This window comes from Triticum urartu, chromosome 7A, assembly GCF_056163025.1.
Source record: "Triticum urartu cultivar PI428250 chromosome 7A, HENAU_Tu73, whole genome shotgun sequence".
In the NCBI taxonomy this organism is placed as follows: Eukaryota; Viridiplantae; Streptophyta; class Magnoliopsida; order Poales; family Poaceae; genus Triticum; species Triticum urartu.
Window position 1 is genome coordinate 250,515,721 of NC_141879.1, and position 24,442 is coordinate 250,540,162.

Sequence of the window (24,442 nt, forward strand, 5' to 3'; positions counted from 1 at the left end):
GGAAATCAGACATACTGATGTGTGCGGTCCAATGAGTGTTGAGGCTCGCGGTGGCTATCGTTATGTTCTCACCCTCACTGATGACTTGAGTAGATATGGGTATATCTATTTAATGAAACACAAGTCTGAGACCTTTGAAAAGTTCAAGGAATTTCAGAGTGAGGTTGAAAATCAACGTGACAGGAAAATCAAGTTCCTGCGATCAGATCGTGGAGGAGAATACTTGAGTCACGAATTTGGCACACACTTAAGAAAATGTGGAATAGTTTCACAACTCACGCCGCCTGGAACACCTCAGCGTAATGGTGTGTCCGAACGTCGTAATCGCACTCTGTTAGATATGGTGCGATCTATGATGTCTCTTACCGATTTACCGCTATCTTTTTGGGGCTATGCTTTAGAGACTGCCGCATTCACTTTAAATAGGGCTCCGTCGAAATCCGTTGAGACGACATCGTATGAATTATGGTTTGGGAAGAAACCTAAGCTATCGTTTCTAAAAGTTTGGGGATGCGATGCTTATGTCAAGAAACTTCAACCTGAAAAGCTCGAACCCAAGTCGGAAAAATGCGTCTTCATAGGATACCCTAAAGAAACTATTGGGTATACCTTCTACCTCAGATCTGAAGGCAAGATCTTTGTTGCCAAGAATGGATCCTTTCTAGAGAAGGAGTTTCTCTCGAAAGAAGTAAGTGGGAGGAAAGTAGAACGTGATGAAGTATTACCTCTTGAACCGGAAAGTGGCGCAACTCAAGAAAATGTTCCTAAGGTGCCTGCACCGACTAGAGAGGAGGTTAATAATGATGATCAAGATACTTCTGATCAAGCTCCTACTGAAATTCGTAGGTCCACAAGGACACGTTCCGCACCAGAGTGGTACGACAACCCTGTCTTGGAAATCATGTTGTTAGACAACGGTGAACCTTCGAACTATGAAGAAGCGATGGCGGGCCCGGATTCCGACAAATGGCTGGAAGCCATGAAATCCGAGATAGGATCCATGTATGAAAACGAAGTATGGACTTTGACTGACTTGCCCGTTGAGCGGCGAGCCATAGAAAATAAATGGATCTTTAAGAAGAAGACATACGCGGATGGTAATGTGACCATCTATAAAGCTCGGCTTGTCGCTAAGGGTTATCGACAAGTTCAAGGGGTTGACTACGATGAGACTTTCTCACCGGTAGCGAAGCTGAAGTCCGTCCGAATCATGTTAGCAATTGCCGCATTCTATGATTATGAGATATGGCAAATGGACGTCAAAACGGCATTCCTTAATGGTTTCCTTAAGGAAGAATTGTATATGATGCAGCCAGAAGGTTTTGTCGATCCTAAGAATGCTGACAAGGTGTGCAAGCTCCAACGCTCGATTTATGGGCTGGTGCAAGCATCTCGGAGTTAGAACATTCGCTTTGATGAGATGATCAAAGCGTTTGGGTTTATGCAGACTTATGGAGAAGCCTGCGTTTACAAGAAAGTGAGTGGGAGCTCTGTAGCATTTCTCATATTATATGTAGATGACATACTTTTGATGGGAAATGATATAGAGCTTTTGGACAGCATTAAGGCCTACTTGAATAAGAGTTTTTCAATGAAGGACCTTGGAGAAGCTGCTTATATATTAGGCATCAAGATCTATAGAGATAGATCAAGACGCCTCATAGGTCTTTCACAAAGCACATACCTTGATAAGATATTGAAGAAGTTCAATATGGATCAGTCTAAGAAGGGGTTCTTGCCTGTGTTGCAAGGTGTGAGATTGAGCTCAGCTCAATGTCTGATCACGACAGAAGATATAGAAGAGATGAGTGGCATTCCCTATGCCTCAGCCATAGGTTCTATTATGTATGCCATGCTGTGTACCAGACCCGATGTAAACCTTGCCGTAAGTTTGGTAGGTAGGTACCAAAGTAAACCCGGCAAGGAACACTGGACAGCGGTCAAGAATATCCTGAAGTACCTGAAAAGGACTAAGGAAATGTTTCTCGTTTATGGAGGTGACGAAGAGCTCGCGTAAAGGGTTACGTCGACGCTGGCTTCGACATAGATCTGGATGACTATAAGTCACAAACCGGATACGTGTGTATTTTGAATGGTGGGGCAGTAAGCTGGTGCAGTTGCAAGCAGAGTGTCGTGGCGGGATCTACATGTGAAGCGGAGTACATGGCAGCCTCGGAGGCAGCGCATGAAGCAATTTGGGTGAAGGAGTTCATCACCGACCTAGGAGTCATACCCAATGCGTCGGGGCCGATCAAACTCTTCTGTGACAACACTGGAGCTGTTGCACTTGCCAAGGAGCCCAGGTTTCACAAGAAGACAAGGCACATCAAGCGTCGCTTCAACTCCATTCGTGAAAATGTTCAAGATGGAGACATAGATATTTGTAAAGTGCATACGGACCTGAATGTAGCAGATCCGTTGACTAAACCTCTCCCTAGAGCAAAACATGATCAACACCAGAATTCCATGGGTGTTCGATTCATCACAATGTAACTAGATTATTGACTCTAGTGCAAGTGGGAGACTGTTGGAAATATGCCCTAGAGGCAATAATAAAAGGATTATTATTATATTTCCTTGTTCATGATAATTGTCTTTTATTCATGCTATAATTGTGTTATCCGGAAATCGTAATACATGTGTGAATACATAGACACCAACATGTCCCTAGTAAGCCTCTAGTTGACTAGCTCGTTGATCAATAGATAGTCATGGTTTCCTGATTATGGACATTGGATGTCATTGATAACGAGATCACATCATTAGGAGAATGATGTGATGGACAAGACCCAATCCTAAACTTAGCACAAGATCGTATAGTTCGTTTGCTAGAGTTTTTCCAATGTCAAGTATCTTTTCCTTAGACCATGAGATCGTGTAACTCCCGGATGTCGTAGGAGTGATTTGGGTGTACCAAACGTCGCAACGTAACTGGGTGACTATAAAGGTATACTACGGGTATCTCCGAAAGTGTCTGTTGGGTTGACACGGATCAAGACTGGGATTTGTCACTCCGTATAACGGAGAGGTATCTCTGGGCCCACTCGGTAATGCATCATCATAATGAGCTCAAAGTGACCAAGTGTCTGGTCACGGGATCATGCATTATGGTACGAGTAAAGTGACTTGCCGGTAACGAGATTGAACGAGGTATTGGGATACCGACGATCGAATCTCGGGCAAGTAACGTACCAATTGACAAAGGGAATTGTATACGGGGTTGCGTGAATCCTCGACATCGTGGTTCATCCGATGAGATCATCGAGGAGCATGTGGGAGCCAACATGGGTATCCAGATCCCGCTGTTGGTTATTGACCGGAGAGCCGTCTCGGTCATGTCTACATGTCTCCCGAACCCGTAGGGTCTACACACTTAAGGTTCGGTGACGCTAGGGTTGTAGAGATATGTATATGCAGTAACCCGAAAGTTGTTCGGAGTCCCGGGTGAGATCCCGGACGTCACGAGGAGTTCCGGAATGGTCCGGAGGTAAAGAATTATATATAGGAAGTGCTATTTCGGCCATCGGGACAAGTTTCGGGGTCACCGGTATTGTACCGGGACCACCAGAAGGGTCCCGGGGATCCACCGGGTGGGGCCACCTATCCCGGAGGGCCCCATGGGCTGAAGTGGGAGGGGAACCAGCCCCTAGTGGGCTGGTGCGCCCCCCTTGGGCCTTCCCCCTGCGCCTAGGGTTGGGAACCCTAGGGTGGGGGGCGCCCCACTTGCCTTGGGGGGCACTCCACCCCCCCTTGGCCGCCGCCCCCTTGGGAGATTGGATCTCCAGGGCCGGCGCCCCCCTGGGGACCCTATATATAGAGGGGGGGAGGGAGGGCAGCCGCACCCATGCCCCTGGCGCCTCCCTCTCTCCTCCAACACCTCCTCCTCCTCCGTAGAGAACGACGAAGCCCTGCTGCGGTGACTGCTGCATCCACCACCACGCCGTCGTGCTGCTGGATCTTCATCAACCTCTCCTTCCCCCTTGCTGGATCAAGAAGGAGGAGACATCACGCTGACCGTACGTGTGTTGAACGCGGAGGTGCCGTCCTTTCGGCGCTAGGATCTCCGGTGATTTGGATCACGTCGAGTACGACTTCCTCATCCTCGTTCTTTGAACGCTTCCGCGCGTGATCTACAAAGGTATGTAGATGCAATCCGATCACTCGTTGCTAGATGAACTCATAGATGGATCTTGGTGAAACCGTAGGAAAATTTTTGTTTTCTGCAACGTTCCCCAACAAGGATCACCCTGCCGGAGCCCCTTGCGGTGCCAGATAGGAGGCCCTGGCTCACCGTTCATCAGTATGCGTGTGCTTGCCGAAGATAGGAGGATGGCGATCCACTCCATAAATATATTTCCGAAGCCATATTGGCGCAGGGTCTCCATGAGGAAGGGCCAGGCCAGGGAGTCGAAGGCCCGCGCAAGGTCAAGCTTGAGCAAGACTCGAGGGGCACCCAACTGGTGGAGAAGCCGGGCCGATTGCTTGACTAGAATGAAGTTGTCGTGGAGGCTCCTACCGGCGATGAACGCATTTTGGCTCCGACTCACAAAGTTGTCCAGCTTCGGGGCAAGTCATAGGGACAACACTTTGGCGAAGATCTTTGCCACTAGGTGAATAAGACTTATAGGCCGGTAGTCATTCAGTGTGGTCGCGTCCGCGCGCTTCGGCAGCATGGTGATCAGCGCTTGGTTGAGTTTGCTGAAGCCGCGGCCCCTCATCTCATAGAGCTGCTAGAAGACATCCACAAAGTCTTGGCGTACCGTGGTCCAGCAGGCTCGCACGAACTCAGCAGTGAACCCGTCCGGTCCGGGTGCCTTGCGCGCCGGAAGCCGCTTGATCGCCTCCCAGATCTCTGCAGCGCTAAAGGGAGCATCAAGGTCTGCCAGGTCAGATGGCGTGATCAGCTCCGATAGGTCTAGCGTGCATTCACGGTCAACTGCGGTGCCCAGCAGTGCATCATAATGTGTGAATGCCACTTCTGCCATGTGCTCAAGATCGGTGACCACCTGGCCGTTCACGGTCAGGCTGAAAATCCTATTCTTCTGCCGCCTGAAGGAACATTGCTGGTGGAAGAAGGCTGTACTGGCATCACCATCTTTCAGAGTGGCTATCTGTGCGCGCTGCCGGGCAAATGTGCGCTCCATGGACGCAAGGCCAAGATAGCCGATCTTGAGCTGTTTGCGTAGCCAGTCCTCATGTGGCGTCAACTGCCGGTCTTCCCGAGCTTTGTCAAAGCGCGAAATGAGTTCACGCGAGATTGCCATCTTATGTTTAATGTTACCAATCGATCGTGAGCTCGAGCTTGTCAACTTGCGTGCTGTAGCCTGCAAGCGAAGCATCAGCCGGCGAAAGGGGTCAATGTCATGCACAGACCTCCAAGCCGTGTCCACCGTCGCGTGGAAGCCGTCCATGCGCAACCACAAGTCCTTGAAATGAAAACGCTGAAGGGCAGCCGGGACCGGGGCATAGTCCAGAAACAGCGGGCTATGGTCCGAGATCACAGAAGCGAGGCAGCGAAGGTTGCAAGCAGCATGGGCTTCCTCCCAGTCATAAGTGCAGAGCACTCTGTCTAGATGCACAAGTGTTGGGGGGGACTGCTCGTTCGACCAGGTATACCGGCGGCCATTGAGATAGACCTCTTTCAACACAAGATCATTGATCAGCCTCCGAAATCTGCCCATCATACGCCTATGAAGGTTGCCATTGTTCTTGTCTTCATCGCGGAAGATTAGATTGAAATCCCCGCACAGCATCCAGGGTCCCTGGCACGCGCTCCGTATGTCATGCAACTCATGGAGGAATGCGATTTTTCCGTGTCTTCCTGCGGTCCGTAAACCACCATCAACCACCAAGGGGCAACAGAACCAGCGGAAACCTTGGCGGTGATCGCGTTCGTGGAGAACTCTGGGTCCGTGATGCTCACGGCCCTGCTCCTCCAGGCGAGGAGGATGCCACCTCTCGTACCAATCGCTGGCAGGTACACGTAGCCATCGAACTCCGAACCAAGTGTGTCCAGGATCACCGAGGAGCAAATCATGGCCATTTTTGTCTCCTGGAGACAAACAATGGTCGCATCGGTGGAGGCCAGTAGGGACCGAACGGCAAATCTCCGTGCGCGGGTGTTAAGGCCATGAACATTCCAAACGACAATCTTAAGGCCGTGATCCATATGCAACAAGATCGACGGTAGGAGAGTGCCACTCAACAAGGTCTAAGTCTCGCAAGCATCGACGCTGCGCGTGGAGACGATTGGCGGAGGGGCCACGTCGGGAGGGAGCTCGCGGTCGACAAGCGCGGCAATGGCCGAGAGGACGGCGAGCGGGATGGGCGCGGCGAAGATGCCGTCGTAAGTCTTCATCTCTGCTGCGCTGATCCGATGGTCTGTGCCCACGATCCCAAGGGTGCGGAGGATATTAACTTGTGCCCGACGTTCAGCAGTTGGCGGCACTGTCGTGGGCGAGCGTGCTGCGGAGGCTGATCGTCCTCGACGAGGGGTGAAGTTCAGAGGCCGCCGCGGCCTTTTACCAGGCGCAGGCAGGGCGGCTCCGATATGCTTTGTTGCAGCAGCCAAGAAGTCGCCAAGCGTCCATGTCCTGTCAGCGACTCGAGCTGTGGAGCGGCGTAGGGCAACAGGTGGAGATGCGAACCAGCCAGCAGAAGCATGCAGGGAGGCGTGGTTGGGCGTCGTCTCTTGCGCATCCCTGTTTGGCCCAGCCATGGGCGGCACGAGCTGCTGCGATGGCCCAGCGCGCGCTGGGGTGGGCGTGGGCGTCATGGGCCACTGTAGCAGAGTGAAGGGCTGTGGGGGCAGCGGCCTTGGCCCATAATTGACAACTAGACGGTGGTTGTTGGCGGGGGCATCGTGGTGTGTTGGCGCCGGGTTCGAATCATGCGCGCCCGCGCCAGCCGTGGTCGCCACGGTCGTGGGGGACCAGGCAGCAGAAGCCTCCAAACCAGCGGCAGGCGCTGATGTTTGGGTATCGTCGCTTTGTCCCGACAAGATATCGACTTTGTCTGCGGGAGAGGAGGTGGGGGCGGGTGGCTGGGAGTCTGGCACTTCACTGACAGAGGCAAAAGCATCTGGATCCCGAGAGGGGCTGTGGCAAGCCAAGCCAGAGCTGCACCCAACAGTAGCGGTCTCACGCACGCCAGGCGACGCGGAGTCCAAGCCACAGGATGAGTCTGGTGTGTTCTCCACCAATGGTAGGCTGGCAGCACGTGGGACCAACGAGGGAGGGGGCCCAGCCGGGTCCATGTCTGCAGTTGCAGTGGCACGGTCAGTAGGGCCTTCCTCCACGTCTGCGGCAGCATCAGCTTTGTCGGCAGGCCCGCTCTCCAAACATAGCCTTTCTTTCCTTCCCGCTTTTCCTTTTCTGGCACGATGATGAGGTCGACGAGTCCCACGCATGCAAGGCCAAGGTAGCATCTCCTTTTCCGGCGCACGTACGGGCGGTGGCGCATCCTCCCAGGAGGAGGTGGAGACGTCATCGGCCCGCGCGGAGCGGCAGTCAGCACGCCAGCCAGTGGAGTCAACCGCCATGCCGTCGGCGCGTCCAGAGGGCTGCGCGTCGGAGCGGCGGCGCTTGCGGCCACGGCGTCGCTGGCGTCCAGGGTCAGGGCGAGGGCCAGGACCGGGAGCATGCCCAGGGGGAGCACCGTCGTTGCCATCTCCGCCTTGAGCCGCTCCGGGGGCGTCGCGAGCCTAAGCGCGGTCAACCTCGGAACGCACGACGGCGATGGAGATGGGGTACGTGAGGGTGCAGACAGTCGGGGCAGAGGAGCTGGAGCGGGCCGGGATTTTCTCGACAATTTCGAGGGTGGTGGCGCGTCGGATGCTAGCAGCGTCGTGGGTACGTCCAGCTAGCCGGAAGGTGGTGAGGTCGGCACGGGAGCGTGTCTGCGGGTGGAGGCGCTCAATCCAGACGCTCCGCCCCAAGATGTGCTCGGCCGTGGCCAAGTGCCAGGCCTGGGCAGGGATGCCGCGGAGCTCAAGCTCAACGCGGTATTCGAACCCACCGCAGCCGGCATGAGCTAGCTTGCACCACGGGCGGAGCGACAGGGCAAAACACGGGCAGCTAATGAAGTGGTCACCGCGCATGCGGTCCATGGAAGCTCTAGAGCCGAAGATGACGAGGAAATCCTCAGGGCGGTGTGTGTGGACAGTGAAGTCGCCTTCCTGGAACTCGAATGTGCTGCAAAGCAGCTAGAAGACGTCACCGGAGGACACCCGGGGCCTGTTGCCCATGATTGTGGCCACCATCGCACGGGAGAGCACCCCCTCCGCCTCTTCCATCTCGACGGAGCGCGCAATGATGACCCGCGCCGGCTCGGCAGCGGTCGCTTGCGGCGCCGGAGCAGGGGGTGGGGGTGGTGGCGTAGGGCGGGGAGGGCTGAGGGCGACCGGAGGAGTGCGGCCAAGACGTCGATGGTAGTCAGCGTAGCCGCGGGAGTCGTGTCCGGAGATGAGGCAGCACCTGCATCGGATGTCGTTGGTGCAGTCACGAACTCGATGACGGTGGTCGAGGCAGCGGAAGCAGAGTCCGGCCACCTCCTCCGGCGACGGGCTGCGTTGCCGCTGCGGGGTGGGGCTTGGCATCCGGGCGCGGCGTGGACGGCGGTGATTCCTGCGACGCGGCTGCCGGAACCCGTTGTCGTCGACCACGGCCTCGCCTGAAACACGATGCACCTCCGAGCGGGGGCCGAGGCAGGCAACCGGGCGCCCGCCGGCGCGGCGGCAGGGGCAGGCAGCGCCGGGGCAGCGGCCCGAGGCGCCAGCGGCGCGCGGACGACGTCGCTATAGGAGCGTGCGGAGGATTCCCCCTCCGAGTCGAACCAGCGCCCGTCCCCGAGGAGACACGCTCGCCAAAGAAGGAGCGGGCGTCCAAGGCGGCCATGGGGGAGGGGATGAGGTGGGGAAGGGGGGGCTACGGGGGAGGGCCACCGGCGGGGAGTCGACGGCAGCGAGGCTGGTGGTAGGCGGGCTCAGGCTAGGCTAGAGGCGAGGGGGCGGAGCGGAAGCGGAGCTATCGATCTTTTCTAACCCACTCCAGAAAAGACAATCTCTGAAACAACAGACGCTATCACTGCACTGAGGATCACCATCAAGACATTCTTCTTTGTCTTTCACTGATTCAAGTAGCAGGGAAAAACCGAGACGGCACCCCCTGAACTCATGGGCATATGCATCCACTTTTCAAAAAATGCATTTTAAGCACATTTTAAAATGTCAAAAATTCAAAAGAAAATATCACGCATACATGTTCGCGAATATATGTACGCGGCACAAAGTTTTGTGAAAAAATGTCTTTTCGTTTTGTCTCCACAAAAAAGACAAATTTCAGTGTTTCTAAATAGTGTTCCACGACATAAATTTTTGTCTTTTTTACACAGGCCGCAAAAAAGTTATTTATTCGTGAAACTTTATGCACGCACATAGAACATGAAGACATACCCGTGCAACTTTTTTCAGATTTTTTTAGCATTTAGAAATATGTTTTTTAAAGTAGGTTCATATGTACCCGGATTCATCCGTGCACTTCTCGGAAAAACCCTCTTACTCTTTACACAGATTTGCTATATATGGGAACCAGGTGGAAGTATCCTCCACATATTATGATATTAGGGTAACAAAAGTAGCGCCCTTCTATTTCCACTCTTACTCAGACTATCCTATTGCACGAAAACTAATTTACCATTTTGAATATTTGGTATGCTATGTAAAATAGGAAGCAGATCGCCACGTACTCTTGTTTTCTATTCGAAATCCTATCAGAAAGAAGCTCTCTTCTCGATGAAGGAAAAACATCCTTGCTTGAGTGCCTATATTGTTGCATATAATATGTGATTTTTTGTGTTATTTGTGTGATCTTAAAAGAATTTGTATGGTCAGGGCTAATTACTTTTTTTAACTTTTCAGCAGGGAACGTGGACGCACGCGGGGTGGCCGTCAGCGAACAACGTCGTGCGTGAGTGCGCAGAAGCGCGGTGGCGCAGAGCCCTCTGCCGCCAGCATACTGCTGGTCGGTGCTCTCCTGCCCCAGTCTTCTTACTGAATTTCAAAATGCCAGCACTTCAGATTTTGTTGGTTCATTGCAAACAGATTTAAGTGGACACATGATCTGTTCTGTCACATGCTTCTCATATTAGTGAAAATGAAAATGTTTAAGGAAATCTGGAGGTGCGCATCATAACATATATCTAATGATTCCGAAGTTTGACAATTTCTAAAAAAATGGAGTGATACATGCATATAGTTGTAATTCTGTTGCTATGCCATCAACCTGTCAATTTATCCACGATTTGTAATGTTCATATTGCACAATAGTTCTTTATAGGTATAAAATAACTGTAACTTTCTTGTATAGACTATCTGTAGTTGGCATAGGTTTTTCTTCAATTGCGTTCAGTACTGTAACTTTTCGGGTATAAACTAATATATAGTTGGCATCGCTCTTTCTTAATTGTGTTCAGTAAAGATTAATTTATCCATGTTGTAAACACATTGGTGGCATAAATTTGATGCTTAGTCTTATGTCTGACTTACTCCAATTGAAAGCACTGACCCTAAACCAAAAATCTGTCGGCGAACACATCAATCGCGTGCAATAAATCTTGGATAAATTAAAAAAAAATCTGGTCCAGTTATGATTTTTAGTATGGAAACGCTTGAGATTTTTAGTCGATTTTGGGATAGGAAGTGATTTTCTTTAGTCATACAAAATTTGGTCCAGAATCCGAAGGAAGTGCTGTAAGGTGCTGCAAGGAATCGAACGTAATTTGGTGAAACATCATCTTCAAGGACTAGGGTAAAGTGGTTTTATGTCATGAACCTTTTCCTTAATGGCTTCAGAATCACATTCAAGTATTGTATTTTTTTCCTGTTCACAGCTATCATCGGAGAAAACAATGACAATAGCATTGCAGTAGCCTTCTGTTATGTTCTAATCATGTTTGTAGTACCATGTATCATCAGGCATTTACATAGTTATTGAGTAACGTGGCATTATCTATATTCATGCATTGGGTTAAAAAAATCATTGGATACACATTATTATTTTTATAGGTCAAGAAGTAGAATACAAAGTTTTTGTTGTCCTTCAAAAGGACTTTTTTAGCATACTTGCTTTTGTGTATATTTGGTTATCACTGGATACACATTAGTACTAGGATTTTTTTTTAACAGGAGTACTAGGATTCTTATGCATGTCTACTGTTGTTTAGGAAACTCAAAACATGATGGTTCCGTTTTGGACGAAAAAGAAAAGTAGCACCACTGTGTTAAACCAACGCTTAGGTGATTAACTGCAGATCAAACAATTTTTATCCCTTGTTTGCATAATATGGAAGTACACATGGTTATTGGTCAGTGACCTTCTTGGCATATGTAAATTTTCTGCGTTCTGAAGTTTTAGCCCTTGTGATTCTTGTAGGTTATGCTTTATTCAGGCGTATAACTTTTACTTTCATTGTTCTACATTTTACTTAAACACATATTTGACACTTTGTACAATCTGTAGAGGAGTTCTACATTATTTCATTAGTCCATTTACAGCATGTCAAATGGAGCATCTTATTTAGGGGTAAAATCAACTTCCCTCTGAAGTCTGCTGCTGGTCACACTCTTTTATATGATGGTGTGACCTGGTCACACTCTTTCGACAGTCGATACATATTTTCTCTTGGGTAATTTGCTTCACCTAAGCTTCAGTAGAACTTTCTATCATGTATTGTGATTCATCTTTAATGTTAGTCTTTTGTGCATGGCCCCTTGAGTTCATATCTTCTATTGGCGTCTGAAACTACCATTTTTGGTCAGCTGATTCATGCTATCAATTTTTCTTTCTCACTGTAAGGTAGTCTGACCTGACCTGTTTGTGTCATCTGAAAAGGGAATTTTCCTTTTCTTTTCACTTTTCTCTTTTTTTAAAGAATATATATTATTTTTAGTTGTATATTATAAAAGGATTGGGCATGGAGGGTTCAGATCCACATGCAAGCGTCTGTGTATATACTGTATCTCTATATATCTTTCCAAATTCCATCTTGCCTTACCATATATTTTTAAAAGAACGGTTGTTTTGTGAGTCATTCGTGTACTTATGTTGTGTTGTCACTGACCATGAGTATATAACAATTTGTTGGACAAAACTATTCTTGTGGTTTGTGCCAAGGTTGGGCACCATCTTAAAATATAAAATGGTAATGTTGCCAAACATTTTTATGTTGAAGGGCCAACAAGAAAGGATTTCTTCCGGCAGCATAACAAAGAACCCATTGGGTGGATGCAACACCCAAATGCCTTCTTCACTAAATCATTTTAATTAACTAATTACAATGGCATAGCTAGATGGGGGGATAGCTCGAGAGACAAAGGGCCAATACATTAATTCCTGAGCGGTCCAAAGACTATAATTTGTTGAATTAAGCACCCCAAGAGATTTTTTATTCACCCATTTTGTCAAGGTTGGGGGTTTAATGTAAGTTTCTCTGCTATTAAAACTGTAAGTTTCCATACTGATTCTATCCATGATTAAGTTTTAGGTGTGGGCACCGGCAGTAGATCAAGCACTCCGTCCTCTGCTAGGTCGCCGCTGCCGCCGGGGACATGGACGTCCACATGGGTCCGTCAGTTGCTGGCAAACGAGGCCGCGTCCGCGCGGAGCACCGGTCTCCTCCCTGCTGCCAGCGACGCCCTCCTGTCTCCTCTGCACCAGTCTACTCCTTGATGTCTCTCTCCCTCTCAACCTATTCCTTCTGAGATATTTTACGGTGCATCATACTACCAGATTTAATAGGTAGTATTAAGTTCATCCGACGGTTGATATTATTCGGTTTAGATTTGGCTCGAGGACAGATTTGTAATCTCAACTATGAAAATCTTTCGATCTGATTTACCTTGATAGGACTTCACCCGTGTTTAGAGGTCACGAGCGCCAGATTCAATGCCTATGATCAACCGAGGGAAAAAGAAAGATAATCGATCACCGCCGAACACGACGAGGCCTTGCTCCACGCCCTCAGGTCCTCGCGACTGACACTAATCTGCAACAGCAACCCGCACATGCGAGCACTATAGTACGCCCTCGTGCCTTGTTGTGCCGCTGCCGTCAGGTGAGGCGCTACTGTGTTGCGGGTCGACGAGAAGGATGACGCCGCCAACCACTGCTCCTCTCGGTTTTCAACCAAAAAAACAAAAAAAACTTGGAATCCATGCAGAACGTTAACACTATGAAACATCAACCACGCCCAGCCAACCTCACCTGAGTGGCAATTCAATTCGCTGTCATTCTTCGAAGTCAATTTTAAATCCAAGCATCAGCCAGCTAGCGGCGTATCAATTGTGAAGTAGTGATGGAAAATGGAAGCGGCCGCCACGAGCTACGTATGTATCTGAACTTCGAACTCGACCAAGGCAACGGCGGCTTGTTGGGCCTGGGCGGCATGACCGAAGGAGCTGTGTATTCTCCAGCTCCTCGTTGACGAGACCTATGCCTCCCACAACATTCCAACCCAACCCATGGTGACTCCCCGCCACCATCGCCCACTTCGCCGGCAACGTAAACGGCAGCTCCGGCGACCCTCTCTTCAGCCACAGTAATTAACTACCCAATCTACCCCTGATACCTTAATATACTACAGGAATTTTGTGGTAGTATTGTTATATCTGTGCCGTTGGATCCCAAAAATAAACGGTCCAAAATTATATGATGTGCTGTAAAAGGACTCCTTCTTTTTGTTGTTTGTTTTCCCTATCTCACATAGGAAAGCTCTTGATCCACCAAAACGCTGAATCATGTGCATATTTGCTACCCTAGGAAAGAAGGATATAAAACTGAACTACAAACATCTGTAGTAGAGCATCCAGCATAAAGGGTTGTGGATGTCCCATTGCTGCACGAACTGAACCAAGGATGTTTAGCAACTAATTTCCTTTTTTTTGTGGCATCAACACGAGGATGAGATTCATAATTGAGAGCATCATGTGTTCATAATATATATTTTGTGGTAGCAACTGAACCAAGGATGCTCATGGCAAGTTTTATTGCAATATAAATCATCTGGTTTGGAAACACACTGCTAAAAAATAGATTGATCTTTTCTTAAAATCTTCAACCTACTATTAAACCAATTCTCCTTTGTATTTTAGTGGTATACTCCCTCCGTTCCTAAATATAAGTCTTTTTAGAGATTTCAATATAGACTACATACGAAGCAAAATGAGTGAATCTACACTCTAAACTATGTCAATATACATATGTATGTAGTTTATATTGGAATCTCCAAAAAGACTTATATTTAGGAACAAAGGGAGTAGAAATCAAAATTGGTTTATTCACTCTTTGTTAAGCACTTATCTTTAGATGACACATTTGATTGTTCTGGTGTTCCGTTTTATGTGGTTTGATTTTATCAACCTAATTCAGTCTTCCTTTTGCAGATTATTTACAAAAGAAAATGATTTGGGGTGAAGAGTCGAAGGCCTGAAACCAAATGTTCCTAATCAGGAAGATGACCCGCACAACTCCTCTGAAACAAGGCCAACCCTATGTGCACAGATTTAAAGATAGCAAATGTGTTTAATGTGGTCCAATATCGTATAGCACTGTATTGCTTCATGCAGACCATTTTTATCATTCATTTTTATTATTTAAATCTCTATATGGCCGTCATAGATGCTGCTATTACATGGATTTATTACTATTTTTCATGTGTTGTTGTAAATAGAACTCACTCATACATTTATTTGTCAACAAAAGGAGTAGTATAAAGTAAGCTTCATTTACATGGAAGTTAATTAATCTCAATATAATTCAGAATTCAGTACCCACACGAATTTCATAGGATGCTTTGATCGAGACGTGCGTTGCACGTGTATGTTTACTAGTCCAAATAAGCAAACAACACACGAAAGAGAGAATCTATCAAAAATAGAACAGTCTGTAGCAATCTGGAGGTTTCGAATACTTCTGTAACTCCAAAAAATCTGAAAAATTAGTACGACCTAAATAATTTGTATATTGATCTACTGCAATTGGAATTGGTATTTTATCGCTCTATGGTAAAAAATGAAAATTATTCTCGTGAGTGCATACTTTTTGTTTTTTCCAGCAAGATCAAACAACAATCACCCAAGAAGATCCTAAAGGCTTTACTTGGCACAAACACTAATTAAAATATAAAAAACACAATCATAACAGAGGATAGATGATTTATTCATTACTAAACATGAACAAAAGGCAAGGACTAAAAATAAAATTGGGTTGCCTCCCAACAAGCGCTATCGTTTAATGAGAATTATCAAAATTCCTCATCTGTAATTATCTTTCTAACGAGAATCGTTCTTGCATTTCTCGTCCTCTTTGTGTACCCTTCGATGGAGGTGTTTTGGTTAGTGCAATTCTTGTGAAGGCAAAGTTCCAAGTCTGCTGAGTTCTGTTCTAGATAGCGGCGCGGACAGGAATTTTTTTAATTTCTTTAAAGATCCAGCAGTCGCTGGCTTCATTGTACTTAAGCAGGGACAAATTGAAGAAGAAGATTTCACTACGAATGGAACGGCAGATTATTTTAGCATGGCAAACCAAACGCCCAAGATGACAAATTATGTTGTCATGAGGATGACAATGTATTTTAGCACGCATGACAAATCCTACTCGCGACAACATAATTTGTCATAGAAAAGTTCAATTTGCCATGCTTAAAAACTGACCTTGGATTTGTAACATTTCCCTTAAAAAAGGTACAGTCCGAATATCAAGTAAAAGGTCCAGAGAAAGGGAAAAATGCCGGAAACAGTGCAAGGCCGGTCTTTCATGTCAGATCCCTGAAAGGGGTCTCAAAGGCATTTTGTGTCCGCTAAACGCCACATATCTTAGATCTCGTCTGATGTTCGCCATCATGCCATTTACCATGGTGTTTCCTCCCCTGAATGTGCAGTTGTTGCGTTCTTGTTATATCTCCCAGGTTACTGGTATAATCATTGATTTGGTCTATTTTCTATTATCGTCGGTAGCAGAGTCGATGATGGTTGTCTTCTTAGCTGCCATGTTGTGGGGTTGTCAATCCCAAGCGGCATGGTGGGTAGGGACACCCTAGGCTAGATGGCCAGGGCGACAAGGCTGGTCCATAGGAGGTGAAAGGAGGACTCCAGGAGGCTCCGCATGCAGAGATGACGAAAATAACCATTTGACCATTTCCTACACTAAAACCAATCATTGTACTATAGGAGTTCTTGGTGGAGGAGCCAACTGAAGATCTCCATCCTTTCTGGCGCCTAAGCTGCCCAGAAGATGGACCTGTATGCTGCTACTGTTGATCCTTGGAATTGTATGCGGTAGGCCGAGCTCGAGGAGTACTCACTGGAGCATTCAAATTCCATGTAATCGTGTCCTAAGCGTCCTTGGACAGCGTGATGTTTGCCGCCTGGATCTTCCTGCAAAGCTTGATGAATTCCGGGGTGAACCCGAAGACATTGCCATGGCAGAGATCCTAAACCCATGTGTGGTTCCTCAAAGCTGCTGATACCATCTTATTCTTTCTTCTTGTTTGCTTGAAGAGGTTGGGGAAGACTGCAGAGAGGGAGGCGCCGCCCAGGCACAAGCACTGGCAAAATGTGGTTGTGTTGCTGTTCGCGATGGATACCTTGGTGGCGGACACCAAGAGTGCTCGGTCAATGGTTTCGCAGGGGGGCTCAGTGCCCACCCATGCACACTCAAGGTGGCATGAGGAGAGCCAAAGCCAACACATGCGCAATGCCCGAGTGAAGTGACCAAGGCCGTGAATGCCAAGCCCTAGCGTGTTAGACCAGAGAGCGTACTTGGGCCAGTTCACCTTGCAGCTGATGCTATAAAGATCATTCCCATGCGCTAGTAGGAAACAACATCACACCTTGTCGATGCCCTTGAAGAAAATTTTCGGCGCATGCAACACCGTAAGAGCAAAGGTCCGTATAACAATAAGCACACAATCAACCAACATGAGGCGACCTTTCCAACCCACAAGTCTATCCCTAATTATGTTTAGTATGAACCGCAACTGAACCTGGCGAATTCTTGTGACAGTGACGGGGAGGCCGAGGTATTTCATGGGGAAACCGACAATCTAGACCCCAAAGATCATCAACACCTAGGACGTCCTGTGCACTCAAAGTTTATGGCCATCCCCCATGCTGCATATATGAAGCTTAAAATAACCAGCCCAAACAGGGTGATCACACTTAGCAGGGCTATCAAGAACACACACGAGGTCGAGGTGGATAACCTTGAACTCACTAAAGCTGAGCTCGCCTCCCTCGGGGTCGATGACACAAAGAAGGCCATGCACGTTGGACCATCAAAGAAAACAAGAGCCGACCATGCTCCACCACCGGCTCAGGACAACATGAAGGTCTCCAGAGACTCAACTGAATCCAAAAAGATAACTACCATAGGCGAAGGCTAAACCAGGAGGAAAGGTGTCGCACCCCGGTTTCTTAAATTCGGCAACGCGACCAAGCACATGTGGTACACCACCCAACCGTATAGTTTTACCCATTTAAGAACTTTTTATATTCCTCAATTATACTTTTAGTTTGTTCAAACAATTATGAATAAACGTGTTCCACTCCATAATCAGTTTTGTGATTTCCATTATTATTTCAATCACTCAAAACATTGATCTCTTCGAGATAGACTTGGGGGATGCATCCAAAATGACCTCATCGTAGATAGACTCGAGGGATGCATCATGCAAAGTGGACCTCCCAGCTTGGAGGTTGCATCAAGGAGATCTCCCTAAATGTCCGGACCCGGGAGTTGCATCATAATACTGACCTCCCCATGAGCATACTTGGGGCTGCATCGAACAACAAGATCGATCTATCGATCTCCTTCGGTTGCTTACTTTCCATCGTGAGGTATCCCAGAACAGTTCTAAGACATCTGAGACAAAAGCTTGGCCCCGGATGCAGTCGCATACTAAACATCGGTTGTAGCGACCTCCAAGAGGAACTTCTTGATGCAACCTCAGGCACCTTAATGTTGCTTGGTTGAAAAAGAGTTATAGCTAAAGGATACTTACACTAATGAGGGATAGATGCAAGATGTAAAAAAGCACATGGGGCATAATAAATATACATCCTAAACAAAAAGTTCATACATGCAGGACTAACTCGGCATACAGAGCTCCTTATAACTACAGGCCAAATGATATCCTTTAGGTGAAGAGCTCGCCCACTTCCTATGCATCTGTGTGAACCTCTGGAAAATGAAAATCAGGTTCTGCACCCGAGGGCTTGGTGGTGGCAATCTCATGGATCTTGGCAGTAGGACGGTGCGCCCTCGGGAGAGTCAACGTCATTCGTGCTCCTTCTAGCCGTCAGACACCCGTCACTTCATTAGTTGTTCTGGACAGGCCTTCAGGCACTCAACTAGAGCTTCTATGTTCAGCTCGATCTCCTCACCATACTAGAGCGTGTCGGACACGGACATAAGCGATTCCTTCTTTTGCATTGTCATCAACAGTCATCTCTTGAAGTCGGTCCTGCACGCCATCTTTGGCAAGATTAGATAAAATAGTTTGAAGACAACGAAGGGTCAATCCAATACCCACAACAAACAAGGAGAAAGGACGACAAAAATATAAAGACGACTTGCATGTTGTAGCCACTCTGAAAATACAAGGACGAATGGCGGCGGAGCGAGTGGGTGCGGCAGCGAAAGGGTGTCGTAGGCTATGGGCGCGTTTGCCTAACCTGAGCTCTCCAGCCTTCTCAAGTCCAAAAGTTAACTCCTCATTAGCCTTTGACAAAGGGTGGATTTATGAACTTAAATTAATCATCAAGTGGATACAAGCACACATCCGGGCTCTGCATATTTAGAATCCACACAATCAACAACAAAGCACACACACAAATACCACGTCAAAAGAGCAAAGTCATACAAGAGCAAATCTATGCCTTAGCGAGGAAAAGAAGAAGAACATCCCCAAAGCGATCAAAACAACGATCGACAAACTATAACAACGACCATATCTGCCAACCATCACTTGACACCACGAGGACAATGTTGTTTTTCAACAACCACGACTTAAGGAAAAGAACAATGTTGCGGTATCGGCGTCACCAGATCCAAGCACCATAGACCAAGTTCTAAATTTTCACCCCGAAGAACAAGTCCAAGCATATCTGAGCAATGCTATCACGAATCAACACAGCTTGCCACCGTCAGCGACAGTAGTCGGCCACCACCGTGAGATGTCTTCATGGTCTGGCTATAGCTGACTGGGAACAAAAGCATAGGAGCAGTCAGCGGATCGCACCGCGTCCTAGTGCCTTGTGCTAGGTGAGATGTTGCGAGCCACTTGAAGCACACGATGGATGTGCAAACAACCAAGCTTGTGTGTTGCCGCCCAATTGAATCGATCTACTGATTTTGATTAAGGGCGAGTACACAACAATTGTCGTCGTCCGAAGATCTAATGACCACCGCCAGTCGTCGTCGGGGCTTCGTCGTCGGCCGCCTTGGTGCTACACGCACTGTGGGCCATCGCATGAGGAGCTGCTGGAGCAAATAGAAAGAGAGGCCCCGCAGCCCACCACTGCACTTGCTTCCCCCGGCGGCGGCGAGGAGGAGGAGGAGGAGCAGGCGATGGGGGCGGAGTTGGTGTTGATCTCGTTGCCGCATGTGTCACCTGCGGTTAGGCGACATGTGGCCTATTTCTGTTTACTACTATGCGAGGAGTTCTAACTCACATTTTGTTTTGCCGTTGTAAAATTGGATAATAAAAGTGAAAGGGCGAGTTATGAAATCAAACATAGGTCTATTTATGAAGTTAAACAGGGTGGAAAACGGCCCTTGCAGGCCGGAAGGATCTTGCTCTGGTTTTAGGTGTTTTTATGAGTTTGCTTATGGTTATGTCCTGCTTAGGAAGACGAGGCGGTGGCAGCTTCCTGAGGATGCGATAAGATTCTCTCCGCTTTGCCCCCGTTTCCGTGATGTGTCTAGTGTTGTGAGAGGGTGTGTAGAGGTGTGTCTCCGGCGGATTCGATCGTAGCTGATCCTCGATGGATCTGTTCGGATCCAGGTTTTGTCCATCTTCTTTCGTGTATCATCAAGGGTTACTATTCTGATGCGCTAATCTTATGGGACCATAGCACAATGACTTCCTGAATTTCTACTTCAACAAGTTTGGCCCGACTGCGGTGAGGGAGGAGCGATGACAGCGGTGCACCTTCGGCTCACTTCAGTGTTTATAGTCGTCGCTAGGTGGTCTATGGACACAGATGCAACTTTTTTTTATTTATGTGTTCTTTGTACTGCCATGGCATAATGAGAAAGTCTTTTTAAAAAAAAACCTAGGTCTATTGGGGTGACATGTCACACATGATGGATATTGGTTTTCCGAGACAACAAACTTTTCCCCTCATCAACGGTGCACGTTTAGGCGAACCAATCTGTGATTGAATGGTTAAAGAGACTGTGGTATTCCAAACCCATCAGGATGAGACGTTCCCGTCGACGACGAGGTGCCTATGGTGACTTTATAAATTTCAAGATGATATACCGGCTCAGTCTTTCAAAGGTGCTCATAGAGGTAGGGTGCGTGTGTACGTTCATTCGGATGAGTGTATGTGTGTGTGTATAAACGTTTGCGTCTGTACTGTGTTAAAAAAACGATGCACGTTTAGTGATTTTTTTGGGGTCCAGTTTGTGATAGGCTGGTCGACCTACGCAAGGGCTTGGCTGCAACAAGTCATGGATAAAACTGTATATGCGCTTCTTCATGGATGGGTGATCGGATCATGGACTTCTCTTCTCTACCGAATGGTGGAGTGCGCGTTCGAGAAACTGCTCAGACAAGGATAATTAAACTTAAGTGGAACGTAATAGCACAGAGCGCCCGTGGCCTAATGGATAAGGCGTTTGACTTCTAATCAAGCGATTGTGGGTTCGAGTCCCACCGGGCGTGCTTTGTTTTTTGTCAGTATCGCCTCTTCGTTGGCTATGTGGAGTATAAATTATTTTTCCTTTCATTCATATAAACTAGCAAAAAAAAACCGTACGTTGCAACGGGAAAGAAAATAACACACATTCTTAACCCAATAACCATGACTCAAGATCTTAATAGGCCCGTGTTTTTTAGTTTCACATGGCATCACATTTGTATTTCCTCTATACTCACACACTTGCTCGAAAAAAAAGCCCATGCATTGCAACGGGAAAGAAAATAACACACACTCTTAACCCAATAACCATGACTCAAGACATTAATAGGCCCACGTCTTTTAGTTTCACATGGCATCACATTTGTGTTGCCGAGTGACTTCTGTGCTCACACAATAAAAACACGTTTGAATGTGGTTAGTCTTAATGTCTTTCTCTTTTGCGCGCGCACGTGCGCACACTCGCTTGGAGTAAGATAAAAAGTATGTTGTTTTTTCCCGCAAGGTTTTTCATAGTTGTGTATGCATGGTTCTCGATGTTTTTTTCTCTCACTCTGGTTTTAATAGATGTTTATTTGCAATTCGAATCACCGACGGTACAAAAAAAACAGACCATACACTATATATTAAGTTTGCACCAAAAATTATATTTTAGAAATATTTAACAGCTAAAAATAACTTCATATTTAGATTCTACATATTTTTCTAATCTATTTTCATATATAACATGTTAAAATCTAATTTACGGTTTAAAAAATATGAATAATCTTATTTTACATAAACTGTAGATTGATTAACCAAAACGTCCTGTTAAAACTAAAAAAACGTTTCGGCTGACTTAAATATGGACGGCGGGTTGATTGTCTAAAATGTCAGGGGGTTTTCTGAGAAACTAAGAAAAAACGGTTCGGTTATAATTTAAATGTATACTGCGGGTTGATTTACAGAAAACTAAGGGATTTATTAGTAAAATGGCGTAATGGACAACCAGAAACAGTCCATGCTTTATTAGTATATATATATATATATATATATATATATAGGTATAAAAGGTAAGATATAGAACTGCTCTTGCAAAATCCGTCGAACACAAATAGAGACGCTTTAGAGTGAAATTCTATTCATCCCAGATTACACTTATGTCACGTGTGGTTTTGCATTCCTAGAAGACACGAGTCCATCTGCTCTTATTATATTCCGTTGTCAATCTGCAGAAGCATGTTAGACCTGTGTATTAGAGCAACTCTAACAGACCCCGCATCCTCCCAACCCGCAAAACGTTTTTGCAGGTCGCGGAAAACGCCTTTGCGGGCCGGCGCGGACGGCCGCGTATGCAGACCCCGCATAATAGACCCGTAAAAAAGGATATTCCCGGCATATGCTTTTTTACAGGTTGGGGTTGCGGCGTCTGACCAGGCGCAACTCCTTCCTGACGAGGAACGTAGCAGAAATTCAAAATTTTCCTACGTGTCACCAAGATCTATCTATGGAGTCATCTAGCAACGAGGGAGGAGTGGATCTGCATACCCTTATAGATCGCGCGCGGAAGCGTTCAAGAGAACGGGGTTGATGGAGTCGTACTCGTCGTGATCCAAATCACCGATAATCCTAGCGCCGAACGGACGGCACCTCCGCGCTCAACACACGTACGGAGCAGCGACGTCTCCTCCTTCTTGATCCAGCAAGGGGGAGGAGAGGTTGATGGAGATCCAGCAGCACGACGACGTGGTGGTGGAAGCAGCGGGATTCCAACATGGCTTCGCCAAGCGCTGCGGGAGGAGAAAGGTGTGTCATGGGAGGGAGAGGGAGGCGCCAGGGCTTCGGTATGTTTGCCCTCCCTTCCCCCCACTATATATAGGGCCAAGGGAGAGGGGGAGGGCGCAGCCTTGCCCCTTCCTCCAAGGAAGGGTGCGGCCAAGGGGGGGAGGAGTCCATCCTCCCCAAGGCACCTCGGAGGTGCCTTCCCCCTTTAGGACTCTCCCCTCCTCTCTTGGCGCATGGGCCTCTTGGGGCTGGTGCCTTTGGCCCATATAGGCCAAGGCGCACCCCCTACAGCCCATGTGGCCCCCCGGGGCAGGTGGTCCCCACCCGGTGGACCCCCGGGACCCTTCCGGTGGTCCCGGTACAATACCGGTGACTCCGAAACTTGTCCCGATGGCCGAAATAGCACTTCCTATATATAATTCTTTACCTCCAGACCATTCCGGAACTCCTCGTGACGTCCGGGATCTCATCCGGGACTCCGAACAACTTTCGGGTTACCGCATACTAATATCTCTATAACCCTAGCGTCACCGAACCTTAAGTGTGTAGACCCTACGGGTTCGGGAGACATGCAGACATGACCGAGATGTTCTCCGGTCAATAACCAACAGCGGGATCTGGATACCCATGTTGGCTCCCACATGTTCCACGATGATCTCATCGGATGAACCACGATGTCAAGGACTTAATCAATCCCGTATACAATTCCCTTTGTCTAGTGGTACGATACTTGCCCGAGATTCGATCGTCGGTATCCCGATACCTTGTTCAATCTCGTTACTGGCAAGTCTCTTTACTCGTTTCGTAACACATCATCCCGTGATCAACTCCTTGATCACATTGTGCACATTATGATGATGTCCTATCGAGTGGGCCCAGAGATACCTCTCCGTCACACGGAGTGACAAATCCCAGTCTCGATTCGTGCCAACCCAACAGACACTTTCGGAGATACCTGTAGTGTACCTTTATAGCCACCCAGTTACGTTGTGACGTTTGGCACACCCAAAGCACTCCTACGGTATCCGGGAGTTGCACAATCTCATGGTCTAAGGAAATGATACTTGACATTAGAAAAGCTTTAGCATACGAACTACACGATCTTTGAGCTAAGCTTAGGATTGGGTCTTGTCCATCACATCATTCTCCTAATGATGTGATCCCATTATCAACGACATCCAATGTCCATGGTCAGGAAACCATAACCATGTATTGATCAACGAGCTAGTCAACTAGAGGCTTACTAGGGACATGGTATTGTCTATGTATCCACACATGTATCTGAGTTTCCTATCAATACAATTCTAGCATGGATAATAAACGATTATCATGAACAAGGAAATATAATAATAATCAATTTATTATTGCCTCTAGGGCATATTTCCAACAGTCTCCCACTTGCACTAGAGTCAATAATCCAGCTCACATCGCTATGTGACTAACACTCAAGGTCACATCCCCATGTGACTAACACCCAAAGAGTTTACTAGAGTCAATAATCTCGTTCACATTACCATGTGATTAACACTCGATGAGTTCTGGGTTTGATCATGTTATGCTTGTGAGAAATGTTATAGTCAACGGGTCTGAATCTTTCAGATTCGTATGTACTTCGCAAATCTCTATGTCATCTTGTAGATGCAGCTACTACGCTATATTTGGAGCCATTTCAAATAACTGTTCTACTTGGAGCTATTCTAAATTGTTGCTCCATTATACGTATCCGGTATCTCTACTCAGAGCTATCCGGATAGGTGTTAA

At 47.4% G+C, this 24,442-nt stretch overlaps 2 protein-coding genes and 1 non-coding gene across 3 annotated transcripts; 2 read left to right on the forward strand and 1 right to left on the reverse strand.

The window, feature by feature from the left end:
- Positions 1-4,730: 4,730 nt before the first annotated feature.
- On the reverse strand, positions 4,731-6,043 carry LOC147959207 (uncharacterized). Its single transcript, XM_087532554.1, has 2 exons — positions 5,876-6,043; positions 4,731-5,762 (listed from the first exon to the last, which is right to left on the reverse strand). The coding sequence occupies exons 1-2, from the start codon at positions 6,041-6,043 to the stop codon at positions 4,731-4,733; spliced, it is 1,200 nt and encodes a 399-aa protein (XP_087388680.1).
- Positions 6,044-9,709: 3,666 nt separating this feature from the next.
- LOC147959208 (uncharacterized) lies at positions 9,710-14,468 on the forward strand. Its single transcript, XM_087535471.1, has 5 exons — positions 9,710-9,840; positions 9,917-10,019; positions 11,221-11,293; positions 11,517-11,682; positions 14,438-14,468. The coding sequence occupies exons 1-5, from the start codon at positions 9,710-9,712 to the stop codon at positions 14,466-14,468; spliced, it is 504 nt and encodes a 167-aa protein (XP_087391597.1).
- A 6,402-nt stretch (positions 14,469-20,870) lies between these two features.
- TRNAR-UCU (transfer RNA arginine (anticodon UCU)) lies at positions 20,871-20,943 on the forward strand. The gene has a single exon. It is a non-coding gene; the product is annotated as a tRNA-Arg (tRNA).
- The last annotated feature ends 3,499 nt before the right edge of the window (positions 20,944-24,442 follow it).